This window comes from Pipistrellus kuhlii, unplaced genomic scaffold, assembly GCF_014108245.1.
Source record: "Pipistrellus kuhlii isolate mPipKuh1 unplaced genomic scaffold, mPipKuh1.p scaffold_m20_p_13, whole genome shotgun sequence".
Taxonomy (NCBI): Eukaryota; Metazoa; Chordata; class Mammalia; order Chiroptera; family Vespertilionidae; genus Pipistrellus; species Pipistrellus kuhlii.
The window spans coordinates 39,024,390-39,042,644 of NW_023425438.1; the positions used below are offsets into that span (position 1 = coordinate 39,024,390).

General features: G+C 52.9%; 2 protein-coding genes across 5 annotated transcripts; one reads left to right on the forward strand and one right to left on the reverse strand.

The window, feature by feature from the left end:
• Positions 1–5,876: 5,876 nt before the first annotated feature.
• Positions 5,877–8,503, forward strand: TLX2 (T cell leukemia homeobox 2). The gene is made up of 3 exons (XM_036435788.2): positions 5,877–6,646; positions 7,327–7,564; positions 7,678–8,503. The coding sequence occupies exons 1-3, from the start codon at positions 6,226–6,228 to the stop codon at positions 7,892–7,894; spliced, it is 876 nt and encodes a 291-aa protein (XP_036291681.1). The 5' UTR covers positions 5,877–6,225; the 3' UTR covers positions 7,895–8,503.
• Positions 8,504–10,536: 2,033 nt separating this feature from the next.
• Positions 10,537–18,215, reverse strand: DQX1 (DEAQ-box RNA dependent ATPase 1). Of its 4 annotated transcripts, XM_036435796.2 has the most exons (12): positions 17,849–18,215; positions 16,844–17,096; positions 16,417–16,610; positions 15,227–15,611; positions 14,646–14,879; positions 14,458–14,557; positions 14,197–14,355; positions 13,925–14,116; positions 12,052–12,171; positions 11,697–11,887; positions 11,210–11,400; positions 10,539–10,990 (listed from the first exon to the last, which is right to left on the reverse strand). In XM_036435796.2, exons 2-12 carry the CDS (start codon positions 17,075–17,077, stop codon positions 10,834–10,836), a joined length of 2,157 nt encoding a protein of 718 aa, XP_036291689.1. In that variant the 5' UTR covers positions 17,078–17,096; positions 17,849–18,215; the 3' UTR covers positions 10,539–10,833. The 4 variants fall into 4 exon arrangements, with proteins under 4 accessions (XP_036291692.1, XP_036291689.1, XP_036291691.1 ...); XM_036435798.2 differs by lacking the exon at positions 16,844–17,096 and having other exon boundaries at positions 10,540–10,990; XM_036435797.2 differs by lacking the exon at positions 11,697–11,887 and having other exon boundaries at positions 10,818–10,990.
• Between the last annotated feature and the right edge of the window lie 40 nt (positions 18,216–18,255).

Genomic DNA, 18,255 nt, shown 5'->3' on the forward strand with positions numbered 1-18,255 from the left:
GTCAAAACTTATCACATTGTACTCTATTTTTTTCACATTGTACCTTTTAAGTTACACACACACACACACACACACACACACACACACACATATATATATATATATATATATATATATATATATATATATATATATATATTTACAGAGAGGAAGGACAAGGGATAGAGAGCCAGAAACATCAATGAGAGAGAAACATTGATCAGCTGCCTCCTGCACACCCCCTACTGGGGATGTGCCCGCAACCAATGCACATGCCCTTGACCGGAATCAAACCCGGGACCCTTCAGCCCTCAGGCCAATGCTCTATCCACTGAGCCAAAACCATTGTACTCTTTAAATATGTGCAGTTTATTGTGTCAGGTTTACCTTAAGAAAGTTGTTAAAAATAAAATTTAAAAATGGGGGCCTGGGGGCCTGGGGCGGCAGGCACCATCTCCGGCCGAGAAGGTGGCAAAAGGAAGTCCCTGAAGCAGCCCAAGAAGCAGGCTGAGGGGACAGACAGACGGAGGAGGAAAACAAGGCGTTCAAGCAACAGCAGAAGGAGGAGCAGAAGGCCAAGGGGAAGGCCACGGGTGGAATTAAGAAATCTGGCAAATAGTGATCTGTTCCTTGTGCCTGGGGCAATGGTGATCCTCAATTCCATTTCTGTTCTAACGTCAGGATCCCCTGGTGTCACATGTCTTGCCACCTAGAGTTAAAATGAAGTATTGTCTTGGAGGCTGTAGCATATGTAAGAATAAACTTTTGTAAAAAAAAAAAAAAAATTAATGATGATGATAATCATGCATCAGCTTATCTCTTCAGTTCTTCTCATTCTGCCATTTCAACCTTAGTTGTGTGGTCAGAGTAAACCCAGCTCAGAATCCTGTCAAAGCGTGTTCTTCAAGATCCTCTGTGCAACACCTGTAATTAAACCAACTTGCTGGGGAAAAAATAAAATAAAAATGGGCGCCTTACTTTTTTATAATCTTCCAATAGCTCCTCTTTTTAAAAAACATTTTTATTGATTTCAGAGAGAAAGGGAGAGATAGAGAGATAGAAACATCAATGATGAGAGAGAATCATTGGTCAGCTGCCTCTTGCACGCCCCTACTTGGGATGAGCCCTCAACTGGGCATGTGCCCTTGACTAGAATCCAATCAGGGACCTTTCAGTCCGCAGGCCAACACTCTATCCACTGAGCCAAACCAGCTGGAGTCAGCTTCCCTTTTTAATCCGGATAAAAGGCAAAGTCCTTACAGTGGTCTTCAAGGCTTTGCATGGTCTCTCAGTCACTCAATCTCTCTAGCCACACTGGATCCCTCACCATTTGTTCCACAGACACACCAGAATGTACTCTCACTGTGTCACCAACTTGAAATGTTCAGATGCACAAATGGTACCTTCCTTCAGGTCTTTACTCCACAAGGCCTTTTTTTTTTTTTAATTTCAGAGAGGAAGGGAGAAGGAGAGAAACATCAATGAGAGAGAGAATCAGCTGCCTCCTGCAGGTTCCCTACTGGGAGCAGAGCCCCTCTCCCCATCCCCAATACATCCTGGGCATGTGCCCTGAGCTCCTGGTTCATAAGCTGATGCTCAACCCCTGAGCCACCCAGCCTGGCACTCCGCAAAGCCTTTTTTTTTTTTTTTTTAATCATTCTAGGTAAACTACAGCTCCCTACCCTTTTAGTTCTTCTCCCCCTTCCTTGCTTTATTTCTTCTTTCTAGCAATTATTATTATTTAATGTATTGTATATTTTTCTTGTTTTACATCTGCCTCCCCCACTAAAATGTAAGCTTCTCAGTGTCATAGACTCTCCCCCCCCCTCCCGTTGTGTTTATACATCTATATCTCCACTGCCAGGTATAGAGGACTAAGAGTGCCATGTTCAATCAAAATTTTCTGGATGGCTCTAGCCAGTTTTGCTCAGTGGATAGAGTGTTGGCCAGTAGACCAAAGGGTCCTGGGTTTGATTCCAGTCAAGGCTCCTCCCCAGCCTGGGTCCTGGTTAGGGCTGGTGTAGGAGGCAACCAATCAATGTTTCTCTCTGACTTTCCCTCTCTTTTCCACTCTTTAAGAATCAGTTGAAAATTATCCTCCGATGAAAATTAAAAACATTTTTTTTTCCTGGATGAACAATGAATGAATGTAGGTGGTAGTGATGATGGCCTATATTAGGCTTTTATCAGTGGGGATGGGAAGGAAGGGCTGTGTATGAAGTATTTCAAAGGAAAGCACGATAGGAGGGAGTAAGGAGCTTGGGAGGAGAGCCTGCCTCCCAGCTTGGTGGACTAAGGTGGCTGCAGCAAGGGCAGGCGGAGTTGGCCAGAAGGCTGAAGCACCACAGTCAGACCAGGGAAGAAGGTCTCAGAGTTTTCTGGGTGGATGTAGTAGATGGAGCTATTGAAGTGGATGAAACCTGAGCAGATGGAGAGAGAGAGAGAGAGAGAGAGAGAGAGAGAGAGAGAGAGAGAGAGAGAGAGAGAGAGAGAGGGAACCTGAAGTCTGGACTCTAAAGAATGCTCACAGTCTATAGTAGAAAAAGAAAAGTCAGTGGAGGAAAAAAAAATAAGCAGTCATTATGAAAGTCCAAAGATGTAGAATAAGATATTATTATTTAAGGAAGAAGAAAAAAAAAGGGACATTTCAAGAAATAGTTGGTGATCAACAAAGTAAAACATGTCAGAGATTTCTGGATAATGGACATTGGATACTGACGCTTCCTGAGAAGGTTGGTATAGTGAGGCCAGCTTGCAGTGGGTTAAAAGAATAAATAATGAGGAAATGGAGGCAGTGGGTGTCGGCAGGAAATGGAAAAAGAAAACAATCTTTCCTGAAGAGCCGGGCAAAGACTTTGCTGAGGTAACAGTGATCTAAGACAGTCGGGGTAGGAAGAACTAAGTTAATGAGAGAAATGATGATACAGGAGTGGGGGGACCGTCTCAAGGGAAGGATACTCTACTAACAGCAGGAAGGAAGGGAAGGCACAGAAGCTCAGGCTGGGTATGTGGCCTCTTCTTGTGAAGGTACAGGCTTGAAAACTTGGAGAGTTGGGGGCCACATGCATATAGAATATGGAGAGATGAACCCAAAGCAGTGTGTAGGGGAGGTGGGGTCTCCATCTTCAACATAAACTAGCAGGAACCACCCTACCCAGAGAATCAAGGAATCAGCAAAGTGAAGGCAAGCAGAGGAATTCCTAGGACTGTGGCTGACAGACTGAAAGTTCTTGTTCTTAAAATGGGGCACTGAAAAAAAAAGTTTTAACTCGGTAGAAGATGAGTATGTAGTACTCGTTTGCGGCCATTCTGCTCAAAGGATCAGTTAGGCAATCTCTGGGTGGCAGAGCCATCTGTGCTGACCTTAAAAGGCAGGAGGCAGAGGAAGCAGGTATACAGGTCTATACTATGCTGACCTTTTCTTCCTCACTGATTCACTCATTGATGCATTCCAGGATTTATTCAGCTCGTTTGGAGGTACACTAGTGCCACACTCTTCTCAGAGGCCCACCCCCTAGAGTGGGAAAGGGACTGAAAAACTCCTGACCTGCAGGTCAGTCACTTCAGAGGCTTTATTTATGTATTTTTAACTTTAAAAAAATATTTTATTGATTTTTTTTGAGAGGAAGGGAGAGGCATAGAGAGCTAGAAACATCGATGAGAGAGAAACACCCATCAGCCACCTCCTGCACCCCCCCCCCCCACAGGGGATGTGCCCCCAACCAAGGTAGATGCCCTTGACCGGAATTGAACCTGGGACCCTTCAGTACGCAAGCCGTGCTCTATCCACTGAGCCAAACCGGTTTCGGCTTTAATTTTTTTATTTGTTTATTTTAGAGGAAGAGAGGGTGAGAAGGTGGGAAGGAAGGAGAGAGGAAGATGAGGGAGAAAGGGAGAGAGGGAGGGAGAGAGGGAGGAAATGAGAATAACCAACTGAGCTACCCAGCCAGAGCCAAAGGCTTTAGTTTGCTGTCTCCTTAGCCTCTCTGTTCACATCTGGGGGGCCCCACCCATGCTATTTCAGAAGGTTTTGCCTGAATACCGGCTTTCTGTGTCCTAGTAGCCCCACCCCTCTATGGTTGAGAAAGGGAGCTGGGGCCGTTGTGAAGGGCTGGGGGAGGTGATAATGCCTGTCTTTTCCACCAAGACAAGAACACACCTGCCAAATTTGCAGACCCCGCCCCCCCCAGCCTCCTTTGAGAAGAGGTGCGGTAAGGGCTGGAAGAATTGGATGATGCGTGTGAACAAGGTTGGGGAAGGATGTTACGGATTGACGCCCACTGTCTTCCTCCCCCAGCCTTTAGACTGAGGCTTCTGAAAACCAGGGGCTGGTGGCTTTGATGGGGAGGGAGCCCACTCCCTTTTCCTCCTCTCTATTTTCCTGCCCAGATGCCCAAATATCATCCCTCCATTCCCTGGAGAGAAGAGACCCACCACCCTGCCCCAGGCGCCAGCCTGCCAGCCCATCTGCTGGGGAGAAAAGGGTCAGCGCCTTTCCCAGGAGATTCTGAAGAATCAGCGGGAAGATTCCGCGCTCCGAGGGCGACCCATCCACTAGACTCAGAGGGAGAAGGCATGCTGGCTCCCCCGGGGTACCAGGCAGCCTGGGACTGTGCACGGAGTGGGCTGGGGTCGAGGAGCTGGGGCTGGCACATGGGGTGGGGCCCTTTGGCCACCACGTGTCCGAGGCGGGCCGAGCTGCTCCTCGGTGCCAACCCGCCCGCGGGATGCTGAGAACATCCCCCTCCCCGCGCCCAGTCTCACCGGCTTGGAGGCGCCAGGGCCCCCCCGGGGCCGGGTCGGGCCGGGGAAGGTAATGTAATTCCGACCCAGCTAACCCGATTATGGCGGCCTGCACCGGGCCGGGCGGCGGCAGGGGCGGGTCTAAGGCGCAGGGGCCCGCCGGGCCGGGGGTCCCATCCTGGGGAAGGACGCGGGGTTCACACACTCCCAGCTCCTGGGTCCTTAGCCAGAGGTCACGAGGTCACCAAACCGCTTCGGTCTTTCCCCAAAGACCCCGCTTCCCTGACACGCTCCAGGCACAGCTCCCTGCGCTGGGACTGGGTGGAGCGTCTGTAGGAAACGAGGCAGCCGGTCCCACTCGGAAGGCTTTGGTGTCTCCGGTGGAGATTTCGTCCTCCCGCCCGGGGTGGGGTGAAGTGGGGGGTAGGGGAAAGTGTGTGAGAATCGACTTCCCAGGCGCAGAGCCCCTCTTGGGTGGTCCTCTGTCGGGGGCAGAACAGGCAACCCCAAACTCACACCGGTCTGAGTCCTCATTCAGCCGAGCCCGCTTTGCACCGATTTCAGAAAAATCGAAATTCTAAGGAACGCAAGGGCACCGCCAATGGCAGGCGCTCCCGAAAGGAGCTGGGGGTCCCACGGAAGAGGCCAAGGGGTGCCCCAGGACCCTGGCCTAGAGTGGCCGCGCCCCGCCCTGGCCCGCCAGCTGCGCCCGCCGCCGCTGCCCACACCTGTTCCGCCCGGGCCTTCCCGGCCGCGCCGGTCCCCCGCGGCTGCCCATCGCATCCTGGAGGCCACAACGAGATTTGGTCTTCGAGGGCTCGTAGGCGGCGGGCACAACGAATCCGGGGGTCCGCAGGCAGGCCCCATCGGGAGGCGGAGAGTGGGGGGTATGGGGAGAGACACCCACGAGGAAGCGCCGAGGCGGAGGCGGCGGGGAGGCGGCAGCCGCGCGCATCCCGGCTGACTCAGCGCGCAGCCGCCCCGCGCCCGCCCCTCCCGGCCGGAGCCGGGCTCCTCACCCCCGGCCGCCTCCCCACCCCGCCCCCCATCCCCATCGACCGGTCTCCCCACGCTGGGCGCACAGCGGCGCCTCTTCCCCTTTAACGGGCCGGGCCCCGCCCCTGCCCTACCCCCAGCCCTCGCTGCCCCCCGGAGGCAGAGCTGTCAGTCTCTGCCCGGCCCGCGCCCGCCACCCTCTCCGCCCCGGACCCGGGCAGAAGCCCGGCAGCCCGGCGCCCATCTGCGCCTGAGACGGAAGGGCGCTCCTGGGACCCCGGGATGCGAGGTCCCGCACCGACGCCCCGCAGAGGCCGGCATGGGCGCGGCTACTGCCCGTGCGCTGGGATGAAGCTGTGCCGGGGGCCCCGGCGCCCAGGCGCGGCCGGCTCCGCGGGCCCCTGAGGCCGCCGCCCCGAGCGCTCCGCCGCTGCTGGGCTCCCCGAGCTGCCTGGGGCGCCCTCCAAAACGCCGGACCTCCTGCGGTCCCCCCCAGCCCGGACCCCCATGGAGCCGGCGGTGCTGGCCTCGCACAGCCTCCCGCACCACGAGCCCATCAGCTTCGGCATCGACCAGATCCTGAGCTGCCCGGAGTCCACCGGGAGCGGCCTGGGCCCGGGGCGCGCGGGGGGCCAGGGCCACGGGGACGGCGCGGCGTTCTCAGGTGCCTTTCCCGGAGCCTCGAGCTACGGCCCCTCCGGCTCGCTGGGCCCGCTCCCCGGCGGCTCCGGCCTGGGCCCAGGCGGCGGCGTGATCCGAGTCCCCGCGCACCGCCCGCTGCCCGTGCCGCCGCCGCCGCCGCCCGCGGGGAGCGCGCCTGTCGTGCCGGTGCCCGGCCCCTCGGGCTTGGCTGGCACCGGGGGCCTCGCGGGACTCACCTTCCCCTGGATGGACAGCGGCCGCCGCTTTGCCAAGGACCGGCTGACGGGTGAGGATGCCCAACTCCTCCCACCGTTTTGTCCCACGGTGACTGGGTTTGCTCATCGTTGGTCCTTAGGCTCCATGTCCAGGTGGCCTTTCACACTCCTCCCTCCGATCGTGTCAGGGGACCCCCTCCCCACGTAGGTGTCTTGGTTCCAATGCGGAGAGGGCGTGGGAGGTGAGCTACCGTCGATGCCCCCGCCCATCTCTGAAGGCCCCTGCCCACGCCGGAGCGCGGGGAGAGCAGGGTGAAGTCATGGGGACCGTTCTCCCTCGCCCAGGCCCGTTCCTTCCGAGTCCTTTCCTGTCCAGAGGCCTCCAGGGGTGTGGGGGCGAACTGGGGGCTCCAGTAAGGACCGCACGCGTGGAGCTCTGCAGACCCGACAGCCGCGCTCTCTTCTCAGGGACCCCCTGGGCCTGCGTCTTAGGGACCCCATGGGCCTGCCTCTTAGGGACCTCCTGGGCCTGCGTCTCGGGGACCCCTTGGGCCTGCGTCTCGGGGACCCCTGGGCCTGCGTCTCCGGGGGGGGGGGGCCTGGGCCTGCGTCTTAGGGACCTCCTGGGCCTGCGTCTCCGGGGGGGGGGGGGCTGGGCCTGCGTCTTAGGGACCTCCTGGGCCTGCGTCTCGGGGACCCCCTGGGCCGCCCCGCAAGCCCTGCCCCGCTCTTTACCCCTTCCTCCCCGCAGCCGCGCTCTCCCCCTTCTCCGGGACGCGCCGCATCGGCCATCCTTACCAGAACCGGACCCCGCCAAAGCGGAAGAAGCCGCGCACGTCCTTCTCGCGCTCGCAGGTGCTGGAGCTGGAGCGGCGCTTCCTGCGCCAGAAGTACCTGGCGTCGGCGGAGAGGGCGGCGCTGGCCAAGGCGCTGCGCATGACGGACGCTCAGGTCAAGACGTGGTTCCAGAACCGGCGCACCAAGTGGCGGTGAGGCGCGGGGCGGGGAGGGGCCGCGGGCCGGACCCGCTGGCGGTGAGGCTCGGGCTGGGCGAGGGCCGGCCTCACTGACCCCGCATCTGCATCTCCTCCCGCCCGTCCAGGCGCCAGACGGCGGAGGAGCGCGAGGCTGAGCGGCACCGCGCGGGCCGGCTGCTCCTGCACCTGCAGCAGGACGCGCTGCCACGGCCGCTGCGGCCGCCGCTGCCCCCGGACCCGCTCTGCCTGCACAATTCGTCGCTCTTCGCGCTGCAGAACTTGCAGCCCTGGGCCGAGGACAACAAGGTGGCTTCCGTGTCCGGGCTCGCCTCGGTGGTGTGAGCTACGACGCCTGCCTGGCTGGCTGGCCCAAAGCTTTTTCGGACCGAAGCGCCGCGTGGAGCGTGGGGCCCAGGGCTGAGGGTCGTGCGGCTGCCCCCGCCTTGCAGCGCGCGAGGAGGAGCCGGCCTGGAGCTCTCCTTGAGGGCTCCTAGGCCACTGCCGGCTCCCAGGCCAACGTGGCATGCTTGCCCCGCAAGCAGAGACTCGGCCTTTCCCGCCGTTTTCTGCTGCTTGGATGGTCCCACGGCTGCTGGAACCTGAGGGACTGGGCGGGACCTTCAGTACAGTAGCCAATGAGGTGCGGAGAGTGGGGCGGGCTGTCCAATTGGAATTGACTCCCCGAGAGACCCCCCCGGGGTCTTCTGCAGGTGGGTCGGACTGGCGGTTCTGCGGAGCCAGAGCAGGTAAATGGTGATGCTACGATGGGGGCAGCCCGCACTGGCTGGGTGGGTACCAAAGGTGTGATGGAAGGATGATGCCAAGGACAGCGTTGTAATGGAAGAGATGCTGGAGAAGGAGTCTGACTGTGACAGGAACCAGAGAGTTATCCATGTTGGGCATCGCATCTTTCTACTGTAAAATAATCGCTAAGGATTCTTCTTGTGGAGCCTCATGTTGTCCGTGTGCGTTCAAACTGCTGACTGCATTCCCCCACACGACGCTTGAGTGTCAGGGGAGACAGATAAGTTCTTTCATCTTCCACTTGATGAAAGAGAAAATCTAGGAACACTAATCCCGTTGGGATAGAGAGGATAGAGGAGGAAGAAGGGGACAAAGTTAATGGACCCAATGGAGTTGGGATGAGCAGAAGTTGGCAAAAAAATAAATAAAAATAAAAAAATTAGGAAGTGCTAGATCTAAGAAGAATCACAGGTAACTCCAAGGTTGGAAATGTAGAGGATCAGGATATCAATGGTGTGGACGATGAAGGAGAAATTGGGAAGACAGGACCAAGATGAACTCTACAGGAAAAACTAAATGCTAGACTTAGAAAGAATAAATTCTGGCAAAGTGCCTTTGGGGGAAGTCAGCTGACATCCACATAGACGTAGAGACAGAGTGATGACAGAAACTCCAAAAGCGGACACTATTAAGAGAAGGCAGAGTTCTGAGGATTCTTTTTCCCCTCCGAATTCTACAAACACTTTTACAATGTGCAAGGTAATGGAGGTCTTCAAAGTTAGCAGTCCGAGGGAAAGGGAAAGGAGTACCCAGCTGGAAAGAAAGGAAAGCATGATGTCCCTGAAGTTGTTAAAGACTTTAGCTTGTAGGCGGGCCAGGGGCTGCTGGGAAGCTTTTAGATGTAAAGTTGCAACAGCTTTGAGGTTTAAGGAGCAGAATAAAAAAATTAAATAAATAAAATAGAGAGAAAGAGAGAGAGAGAGAGATAGAGATAGAGAGAGAGAGAGAGAGGATTTAAGTTGTATGAGGCCAAAAGGGAATATTTTCTTTGATTCCTATGGCACTCCAATTCTTTCCTGGAGGTAGGAGCAGGATAATAGAGGGAACTAAGTTTTAGGCAGGGTGAGGCCAACTGTAGTCACACTACTCATGTTCTGCATTAGTGACAGCCAGGTCAGCCATAGCACACAGTCTTGACCAGAAGTGGGAACCTGGCAAATTGCTTGAGGAGTTGGCCCTGATTCTTTGATATTAACTCTTTGTTTTTATGGATTTTTAGAGAGAGAGGAAGGGAGAGGGATAGAAACATAAATGACAGAAGAACATCATTGACAGAAGAACATCAACTGCCTTTTTCATGGTCCCTACTGGGGGAGGATCAAGCCTGCAACCTGGTCAAGTACCCTGATTGGGAATTGAACCAACAACCTTTTCGTTCCTGGCTCGATGCTCAAAGGCTTAGCCATACTAGCCAGGGTGCCTCATGTTATATATGCTGCTGCAGAACCAAGCTTAAATTTGGCACTATAGAAAAAAGGACTTTTGTAGCTCAAAAGGAAGCACAAGAATAGGTTTGGCTTAAGTTGAGGATATGGGGGCATATCAGTCCCTCTCCAATAAATAGAAAAAGGCTAAGGAAAGGGTCCTACCCTATGTAGTTTGTGGCTTACCTGATTCCTTTTATCTCCAGCCCAACACTTCTTTAAAAATGTTTTATTAGAAAATGTATTACTGATTTAAGACAGACAGAGAGAGAGACCAATTTGTTGTTCCACTTATTTGTGCGTGCATTCATTGGTTGATTCTTGTATGTGCCCTGACCAGGGATCAAACCACAAACTTGGCATATCAGGATGATACTCTAACCACTCTAACTGCTTGAGCTATGTGGCCAGGGACCCAGCCTACCAATTCTTGAGACTCAAGATTCCAAGATTTATATTGGATCCTAAACTTTTGGCTTAAAAAAAAAGATATTTTTTTTAAATTGATTTCAGAGAGGAAGGGAGAGGGAGAGACAGAAACATCAACGATGATAGAGAAACATGGACTGTCTGCCTCCTGCACACCCCCTACTGAGGACCAAGCCCATAACCCAGGCATATGCCCTTGACAGAAATTGAACATAAGACCTTTCAGTTTGCAGGCTGACGCACTATCCACTGAGCAAAACCAGCCAGGGCTCGGCTTTTTAAAAAAATTTTATTAATTTATTTTATTTTTAATTTTTTTTATTTTATTGATTTCAGAGAGGAAGGGAGAGGGAATGTCAATGATGAGAATCACTGATTGGTTCCCTCCTGCATGTCCCCTCTTGGGGACCAAGTCTGCACCCCGGGCACATACCGTGCCTGGAAATCGGGCACATACTCTGACTGGAAATCGAACTTAGACCTCCTGGTTCATAGGTCTATACCCAACCTCTGAGCCACACCCCCGGGGCAACTTTCGCCTTTAAATCTGGCTGGCTGCCATGGTGCCAGAGTGAGGAAGGACGCAATACAATGAGATGAGTTCTGCTCCATTCCTCAGGCAGGTCACTGCAGGACACAGGCATCTCTAAACTCTTGGGTGGAGGAAGATTCACTCTCTGTTGAAGAATCTGCCATTTCTTCTCTCAGCTGGTTTAGGAAGTCTCTGCTTTCACTGGGCGGCAGGTTACTCAGGAAGTATGGAGGAGCCAACTCCACCAGCCTGACACAGAGAGTCATAATTAGATGATTTCCATATACTCTCTCATAAAGCATATTTTTAAACTTCGTACTATCCCTTCCACAAACCCTGTCTTCTCAAATCATGTTACTACAGACCACTATGATTCCCTCTTCTTCTTAAGACTCTCTAATTCCTCAGCCATATTTCTGGCCCCAGGAAGAGGAATGGGCAGTGTAGGAGGGGTGTCATGGAACTCACATCTGTGGTTGAATCTCGGAAACAATGGAAAGGCAGTTGTCTTTGGAAACGGAGAAACTGTGGTAAAGCACCCACGGTGGGGGCCTGGCGGGAGCCCGGCGGCTTCGGTAGCAGCAGAATGGGGAGAGCTGGGCCACGTGCTTGTGGGTTAGGAGCAGGTAATTTCCACTCCCATCTGTGTCTCGGGCCACCTCATTGAAAGGCAGAGATATTGAAGGAATAAGTTACAGAGAAGAGGCAGACAGTGGAAAAAGGTAAGGGGAGATGAGAAGGAATTAGTAAGGGTGGTGACAGTATTAAAAGTAAAACATTTCCTCTAGATGTTATAGTTCCTCCACACCACAAGCTCCTTGTACCCCAACGGAAGTTAGTGCTGGTTCTATAGAGTCTTCTGAATGGCCATCTGGACCCGTTTTCAGAGATGGCATACCAATCTTCGGTCTCTCTGACTTCCAATCCTTTTAGGAGCCCAACTCTTTCCCCTAACCTTAAGGAAGTATCCAGACACCAGTGCTTTCTGAAGGTCTCTGCGATTCTTCTCAGAGCCAAAGGCTGGCTGGGACAAGGGAAGTTCAATTCGTTGCATAAGTTCTAGGAGTTCTCCTCGAAGTTTCTGGGCTTGACACAGTGCTGCCCAGTTTAGACCCCGAGCCTGGCACCAAGCCTTGTCTGCTCCACCTAGGGGAGGAAAGGGACCTGCTACACTAAAGCCTTAAGACCCCGAAAGAACCAAACCCCTGGCCAAAGGGCCTCCTCTTCCTGGGCACAGAGATCTGGCAGCTGGCTGCACGCCGTTTATGGAAAACCTGGGGATCTGTAAGACCGTGCAGTGGGCCACTCACTCTGTAGAAAGGCTTCATACACCTGGATCAGAGAACTGTGGTCACCGTCCGCGTGCTCCAGGGCCCGGCGTAAAGCAGCTTCCTCCGCACAGAGTGGAGGACGGGTAAACCCGGGGGCAGCTGCAGGCAGGAGAGAGGAAGGATGTTTGGGGGAAGGAGAAAGGAGAGCAGAACAGGTGGGATGGTAAAAAGGCAGAAATGTCAGTTTGGGAACTTAATTCAAAAGACACTGATAACTTCTAAGTGCTATTAGACATTGAAGGTAAATGAAAGACAGTCTCTGTCCTCAAGGAGTCTGGTGGGAGAGACAAACAAGTGAGCAAACCTGATGAGCATGATAGTTGTGTGGGCCAAGATTTGACATTTGAGTAGGAATTAGCTCAGTGGCAAGGAGTGGAGAGGATTCTGGACTGTGGGCACAGCAAGTTAGGAGCACGGCATGTTTGGAGAATGGCAAACGCCTAGTATGGGTGGATGGAATGGCGTGACGGCAGAATTACAGGGGATGAAGCTGGGGAGGTAGGTATGGGCCAGGTTGTGAGAGGCTGGATGTGCTGGGTAAATGAGTTTACAGCCTGTCTAAAAGGTAAAAAGTATCTGTTGAAGAGTTTTTAAGTAAGAGAGTCCCTGTGTTTGAAGAAGTTCGAAATTCACATGACTTATTAGGAGGCTACTCAGGAGTCTAGCTGAGCAGGGACAGAACCTGACAGTGAGTATGGAGAAGAGCAGGTTAATTAAAATAATACTTAAGAGATAAAAATGAAAGAAACCGGAGAAAGATTAGTTTAAAATCATGGCAATGGAGCTGCGGAGATGATGGTATCGTTTTGTGGTGGTGGTGGTGAGGTCGTTTAAAAAAGTGTTCAAGGTTAGTTCTGGCTGTTCTGGTAGAAATGTCCATCGGGAGTTAAACATATAAATCTAAGATTCAGAAGAATGGCACTGACAGGGAGATACAGGTTTGTATATTTTAAGAGGGAGGGTATCCCTTCAGAGTATGGGTGTGGATGAACTCGCTTAGAGTTCAGGGAATGAGAAGACACGAAGGGCAAAGAATACAAAATCCTGAGGTCCAGCTCAGAGTGGAAGAGCAGAAGATGAAGCGTCCAAGTAAGACATTAAGGGAACGGCAGGGAAGCAGGCTGAGAACCAGGAGGAGTGGTCACAGAAGTTTAGCGGGGCAGTTTCAAGGTGGGAGTGGCCAACATTCTGAAGTGTCAAAGGTCAGGAATGAGCCCTAGCCGGTTTGGCTCAGTAGACAGAGTCTGGCCTAGGGACAGAAGGGTCCCAGGTACAATTCTGGTCAAGGGCACATGCCCGGATTGTGGGCTCAATCCCCAATAGGGGGCATGAAGGAGGCAGCCAACCCATGATTCATTCTCATCATTGAGGTTTCTCTCTCTCTCTCCCTCTCCCTTTCTGAAATCAATAAAAAAAATATATATATATTTTTTTAAAAAGGTCATGAACGAGAGCTCAAAAGTGTTCACTGGGTTAGGTCTTCAGGAGATCACTGATGAGCTGAAAGCTGTCTTAGTGTGGTGGTGGACCTGGGTGAATCTGGAGTGTGGAGGATTACCCTAGATGGAATAGGGTAGAGATTATACCATCTAGCTGAAGAGGAGTATAGGGTTGAAGAAGAGGGGAGAAGAGTTTTAGTAATAACAGATAGAAGAGATTTAAGCATGTTGAGGTAGAACCAGCCGAAGAAAAAGGCTAAAGAGACAGAAGAGGGATACTGACGAAACCTGGTTCTGTAGGCATCATGTGGTGGAAACTGGAGCTCGGGGGAAAGGGCTAGCCTTTGGAGCGCCAAAACACCCAGGGAAGGCCTGCCGTAGCCAACGGAGCCAGGGAGAGAGGTGAATCATACCAGTGAGCATGGCAGCAAGGGTGAGCATCTCATCCACACATTCAAACTCGCATGAAGCCAGCAGGGCTTTGGCCAACTCTGGGGGCAGGGGGAACTCCGATAGGATGACACCTAAGTCTGACAGGTGTCCATTGTCATCCAGGGCTGCCAGGTAGTCTAAGTCTTCCAGGGCCTGCATCAGTGCTTCTGGAGCTGGGGAGGAAACAGGGCTGAGAGTGCAGAGGACCTCCGGCCTTGTGGTCAGACAGCAGGACTTGGGCAGGAGTGCTCACCAGGCCGGTCCAGGAAGTGACACTCCCCTGGCTCTGCAATCTGTCTCCTCTTTAGCAGTAATACCAGGGGGCTCAGATTCTCCTCACACACCCTGGGTTGGGGCAATGGGGGAGCTTCTAGTTCTTGGAAGGACTTAGGATACAGGCAGAGGCAGGATCCTGGGGGGAAAAAGACCTGGGAAAGAAGACCACTGTAGATTTCTCGGGGCTTGCGTGTCAGTGACTCTCATGGGCCACGTCAGGGAGGGCAGAGGCTCTTACCTGGAGGGGCCCCTCTTGCCCGTAGTCGTCTTGCCTCTGCCTGACACTTGCTGATGGGTCTCAACACTTGGGATTCTGCTCGGATCTGAGGATTGTACACCTGTCACCGCCCGCCAACCAAGGTCAAGACAGATTAGAGCGGGCCATTTATATCTTTAGCCTCCACAACCCTCATCTTTGTCACTCACACTTCGAAGCTCCAGTCCCGAGTCAATGACATGTCGGATGGAAGGGAGGGAGAAGGAGAAGTCAGCCAGCCAGTGAGTGACCACAATCTTTCGGGCACCTGAGTCTGTGTCTTCATACACAGCCTGAGCAGCTTGACTATGGCCTGGGTGAAGGGGCAGCACCCGTGGTGGAGGTCCTTGGATTGTCAAGGTCCCTACCTCCCTGGACAAGGATTCACAGCACAGGGAAATTTCCTGAGGAGAGGGTTGGGGTGTTAGGGCACTACTCACCTTTTTTGGGTCACAGACCTCTTTGAAAAACTGATGAAAGCTATGCCCTTTACTCTGAAAAAATGCACATACTCATAAAAGTTGGGGAGTGTTATAATTTCAGGAATTCATTGAACCACAATGAATCTGATGGAATAAAAAATAGGGCAGTAGACATCTTGACTCTGAAATCCTTGAGTGTTTCCCCAGGACCCCAGCAGAGAGTGAATACTACAACTCCAGTGTTCCCAACAAGCAGGGCTCCCTTCCCAGCGACAGGAAGGTGGCACAGGGGCACCTCCCTTTTGCAGCCCGTTATTTTTTTTTTTTACCTCCTCACTGGGCAGGTACACTAGCACGTCTCCTGGAGCCTCCTTTCGACACAACTCCAGCACAGCTTGGCAGGCAGCTTCCACTCGATCAGTAGGGACAGCGTCCCTGTAGACGGGTGTGGGACACCTGCCAGGCCCGCTGGGTACACGTACAACGGGAGGATTGCCCCAGAAGGCTTGGAGCTTAGGTTCAAGGCCTGGGTCAGTGACCACAACCACTTTGGGGTCCTCTGGGAGGTTTCCCAGCCTGGCATCTCGCAGCAGCCCCTGGAGTAAGTCTGAGGCCACTGACCGCTCTTGAGCCTCGTCCAGGACCAGCACATCCCAGGCTCCAGTGCCCCGGGTCGAGGCCACCTCCTGAAGCAGCAGCCTGTCCCAGCAAAACCTGTTGACATTGGCAGTGGGCAGGAGTCAGTGTGGACATTGGCCAGCCCCTCAGGGGAGCTTCTACCCAGGGAGCCTAGGTTTTGATAGTTAAGGTCAGAAAAAGACTGTGACTGAATTCCTTAACAGTGACCCACAACCTTACTGACTGGTGACACTTTGTTCAGAAGCTGTACCCCAGCTGGGAAAGTAAGACTTTTGTAATGAGGGTGAGGATGAATGTGAGGTCCAGTATAGGATTAAAGAGCCTAATTCAGCAATGCATGCATTATTTTTTACTTTTTAAAAAAATATATATTTTATTGATTTTTTACAGAGAAGGGAGAGAGATAGAGAGCCAGAAACATCGATGAAAGAGAGTCATCGATGAGCCGCCTCCTGCAAACCCCCTACTGGGGATATGCCAGCAACCAAGGTACATGCCCTTGACCAGAATCGAACCCGGGACCCTTCAGTCCCCAAGCCGACACTCTACCCATTGAGCCAAACCGGTTTCGGCTATTTTTTACTTTAAAAAAATGTTTTTATTGATTTCAGAGGAGAGAGAAACATCTATGAGAGAGAATCATGGATTGATGCCCCCCACTGGGGATCAAACCCACACCTGGGCATGCACTCTTGACTGGAATTGAACCGGGACCTTCAGTCCCCAGGCATGTACTCTCCCAGCTGAGCCAAACAGCCAGGGCTATAATGCATGCTTTAGGGTGAGCTGGGCTGAGAGGTGACGGTGAGGTGTCAGAGGGCTGGGCTTGTTCCTGTTATGAGGGGAATTAGATTTGAATCAGGCCCGCAGGAAGCCTCACCTGAGTAGGGTTTGGGGCCCAGTGCAGTCTTCCTGGGGGATGCTGTATCCAACCTCATGACCCAGGGTCAGGTCCATCTCATCAGCAACCTGCAGGGCCAGGCTCAGGGCTGCCAGCGGGTAGGGCTGAGTGACAGTTACCCGGCTTTCCTGGAATCCCCTGGCCAGTGCAAACTCTGCACACCACTGAGGGATCTGGGACAGGGTAGGGAAGGACAACCCGTCAGCAAGACACAGGACTTCAGTGAGAGGGGCTAGGGGAGCTATGGCCTTATTTGGGGGCATACACTGGTCCTTTACCACCCAGGGGCCAGCTTAACCTCACTCCGTTTACCTACCTCCCCCATAACCCCTGGCAGTCCAATCCCCCTCTGCCCAGTAAGGGCCAATTCTCTACCTCCCTCCCCCCTCCCAGAATCTACCCCCACCTGGGTGCTCTTGCCAGAGCCAGGCTCTCCGGACACAATCACCACTCCACTGGGGCTACTCTCCAATTGCTCCAAGAAAGTAAAGCGAGCGGCCCAGATGGGCAAGGCTCGGCGCTGCTCAAGCAGTTCATAGTAGCGGGAAGAGAGAGGAAGCCCGTCAAAGGGGTTCACAGCCAGTTCAGGCTCCCCAGGGCTCAGGCCAGACTCTTCTGTCAGGCCAAGCTGAGCGGCCATGACAGCTCACCGGCAGTACCTACAGAAGGCAGGGCAGTCATTAAGCCTCACACCACCTTTGCACCTCAGCCCTGATCCCCAACCTGTTACTCTCAGGTGGTAATGCACTGAGGTATATCCTTCCAAGCACTTTTTAAAAAAAATCACTTGAAGATTTTTTTTTGTAATTCTCACCTGAGGATATTTTTTCCAGATTTTTTGAGAAACATTGATGTGAGAGCCATATTGATTGGCTGTTGAATCTGCAACCCAGGTGCCTTTGATCAGGATGAAACTGGAGGTTTTGGTGCCCAGGGCCCTCGCTCTAACCAATGAGACACCTGCCAGGGCTGTTTTTTTAATCCTCACCTGAGGATGTTTATTGATTGGGGGTGGGAAAGGGGTTGGAAAAGGGAGATCCGTCAGTTGCCTCCCATATGCACCACAACTGGGCAGGTTAAACCTGCAATCTAGATATGTACCCTGACCAGGAATTGAACCCTCCACCTTCCCGAATATGGAGGTATACGGGGAAATAAGCCAAACAACTGAACCTCCCAGCCAGGGCCTTCCCAGCACTTCTTGGCTGCCAGGAAATAGTGAAGACTACGTCTCTAAATAAAGGACTTTCAGAAGTGGATTATCCTGTTGCAGGTAGTAAAAATCCTGTGACTGTCAACACAGGAGTCCTCAGGGGCAGCAGGAATTATGAGACCTGTGGGAAGGACCCTGAGGGAAAAGGATAAAGAATAAAAGGAGGGGAGTAAGGCCACAAGGATCCTGGAATCAAACCTGCTTGCAGCTCTGAGACGTGTCAGGACGGCAGCCAGTTCCAGAACCACACAGCCAGTTCCCACCAACCTTGACCAGCACGAAGTATAAAGGTCAGTTCCGGCTCCACCCTGGGGCTTGGCTCAAATACAATTCTAGACACTTTTGGGGTGGAGCCATTTGCTCCGCCTTATTTAACCTAGTCAGGAACCTATGGAGAACAGGCTCCAGCCATCCACTGAGCTTGTATGAACTCTATAAAAACCACGTTCTGTGAAAGGCATCCTGGGACTTGTAGTTTTGCAGCTCTTTCTTCACAAACCTGAGCTGAACACCCAGCTAAGTTCAGTTGCTGTTGGGTCTTCAGTTACACTTCCTTAATATCATTCATTTCTTGGCGTCAGGAGGCGAGTTCAGACAGTTGCATT

Bases quoted from the DNA above. Each gene is read 5' to 3' on its own strand.
- DQX1 (XM_036435796.2), bottom strand. From the start codon at position 17,077: ATGGCCGCTCAGCTTGGCCTGACAGAAGAGTCTGGCCTGAGCCCTGGG. The intron at 14,356-14,457 runs GTAAGAGCCTCT...TTTTCCCCCCAG, and splicing joins GGCAAGAGGGGCCCCTCCAG to GATCCTGCCTCTGCCTGTAT. The intron at 11,888-12,051 runs GTGAGTGGCCCA...TTCCTCCCCTAG, and splicing joins GTATGAAGCCTTTCTACAGA to GTGGAGCAGACAAGGCTTGG.
- TLX2 (XM_036435788.2), top strand. From the start codon at position 6,226: ATGGAGCCGGCGGTGCTGGCCTCGCACAGCCTCCCGCACCACGAGCCC. The intron at 6,647-7,326 runs GTGAGGATGCCC...TCCTCCCCGCAG, and splicing joins TGCCAAGGACCGGCTGACGG to CCGCGCTCTCCCCCTTCTCC. The intron at 7,565-7,677 runs GTGAGGCGCGGG...CCGCCCGTCCAG, and splicing joins AACCGGCGCACCAAGTGGCG to GCGCCAGACGGCGGAGGAGC.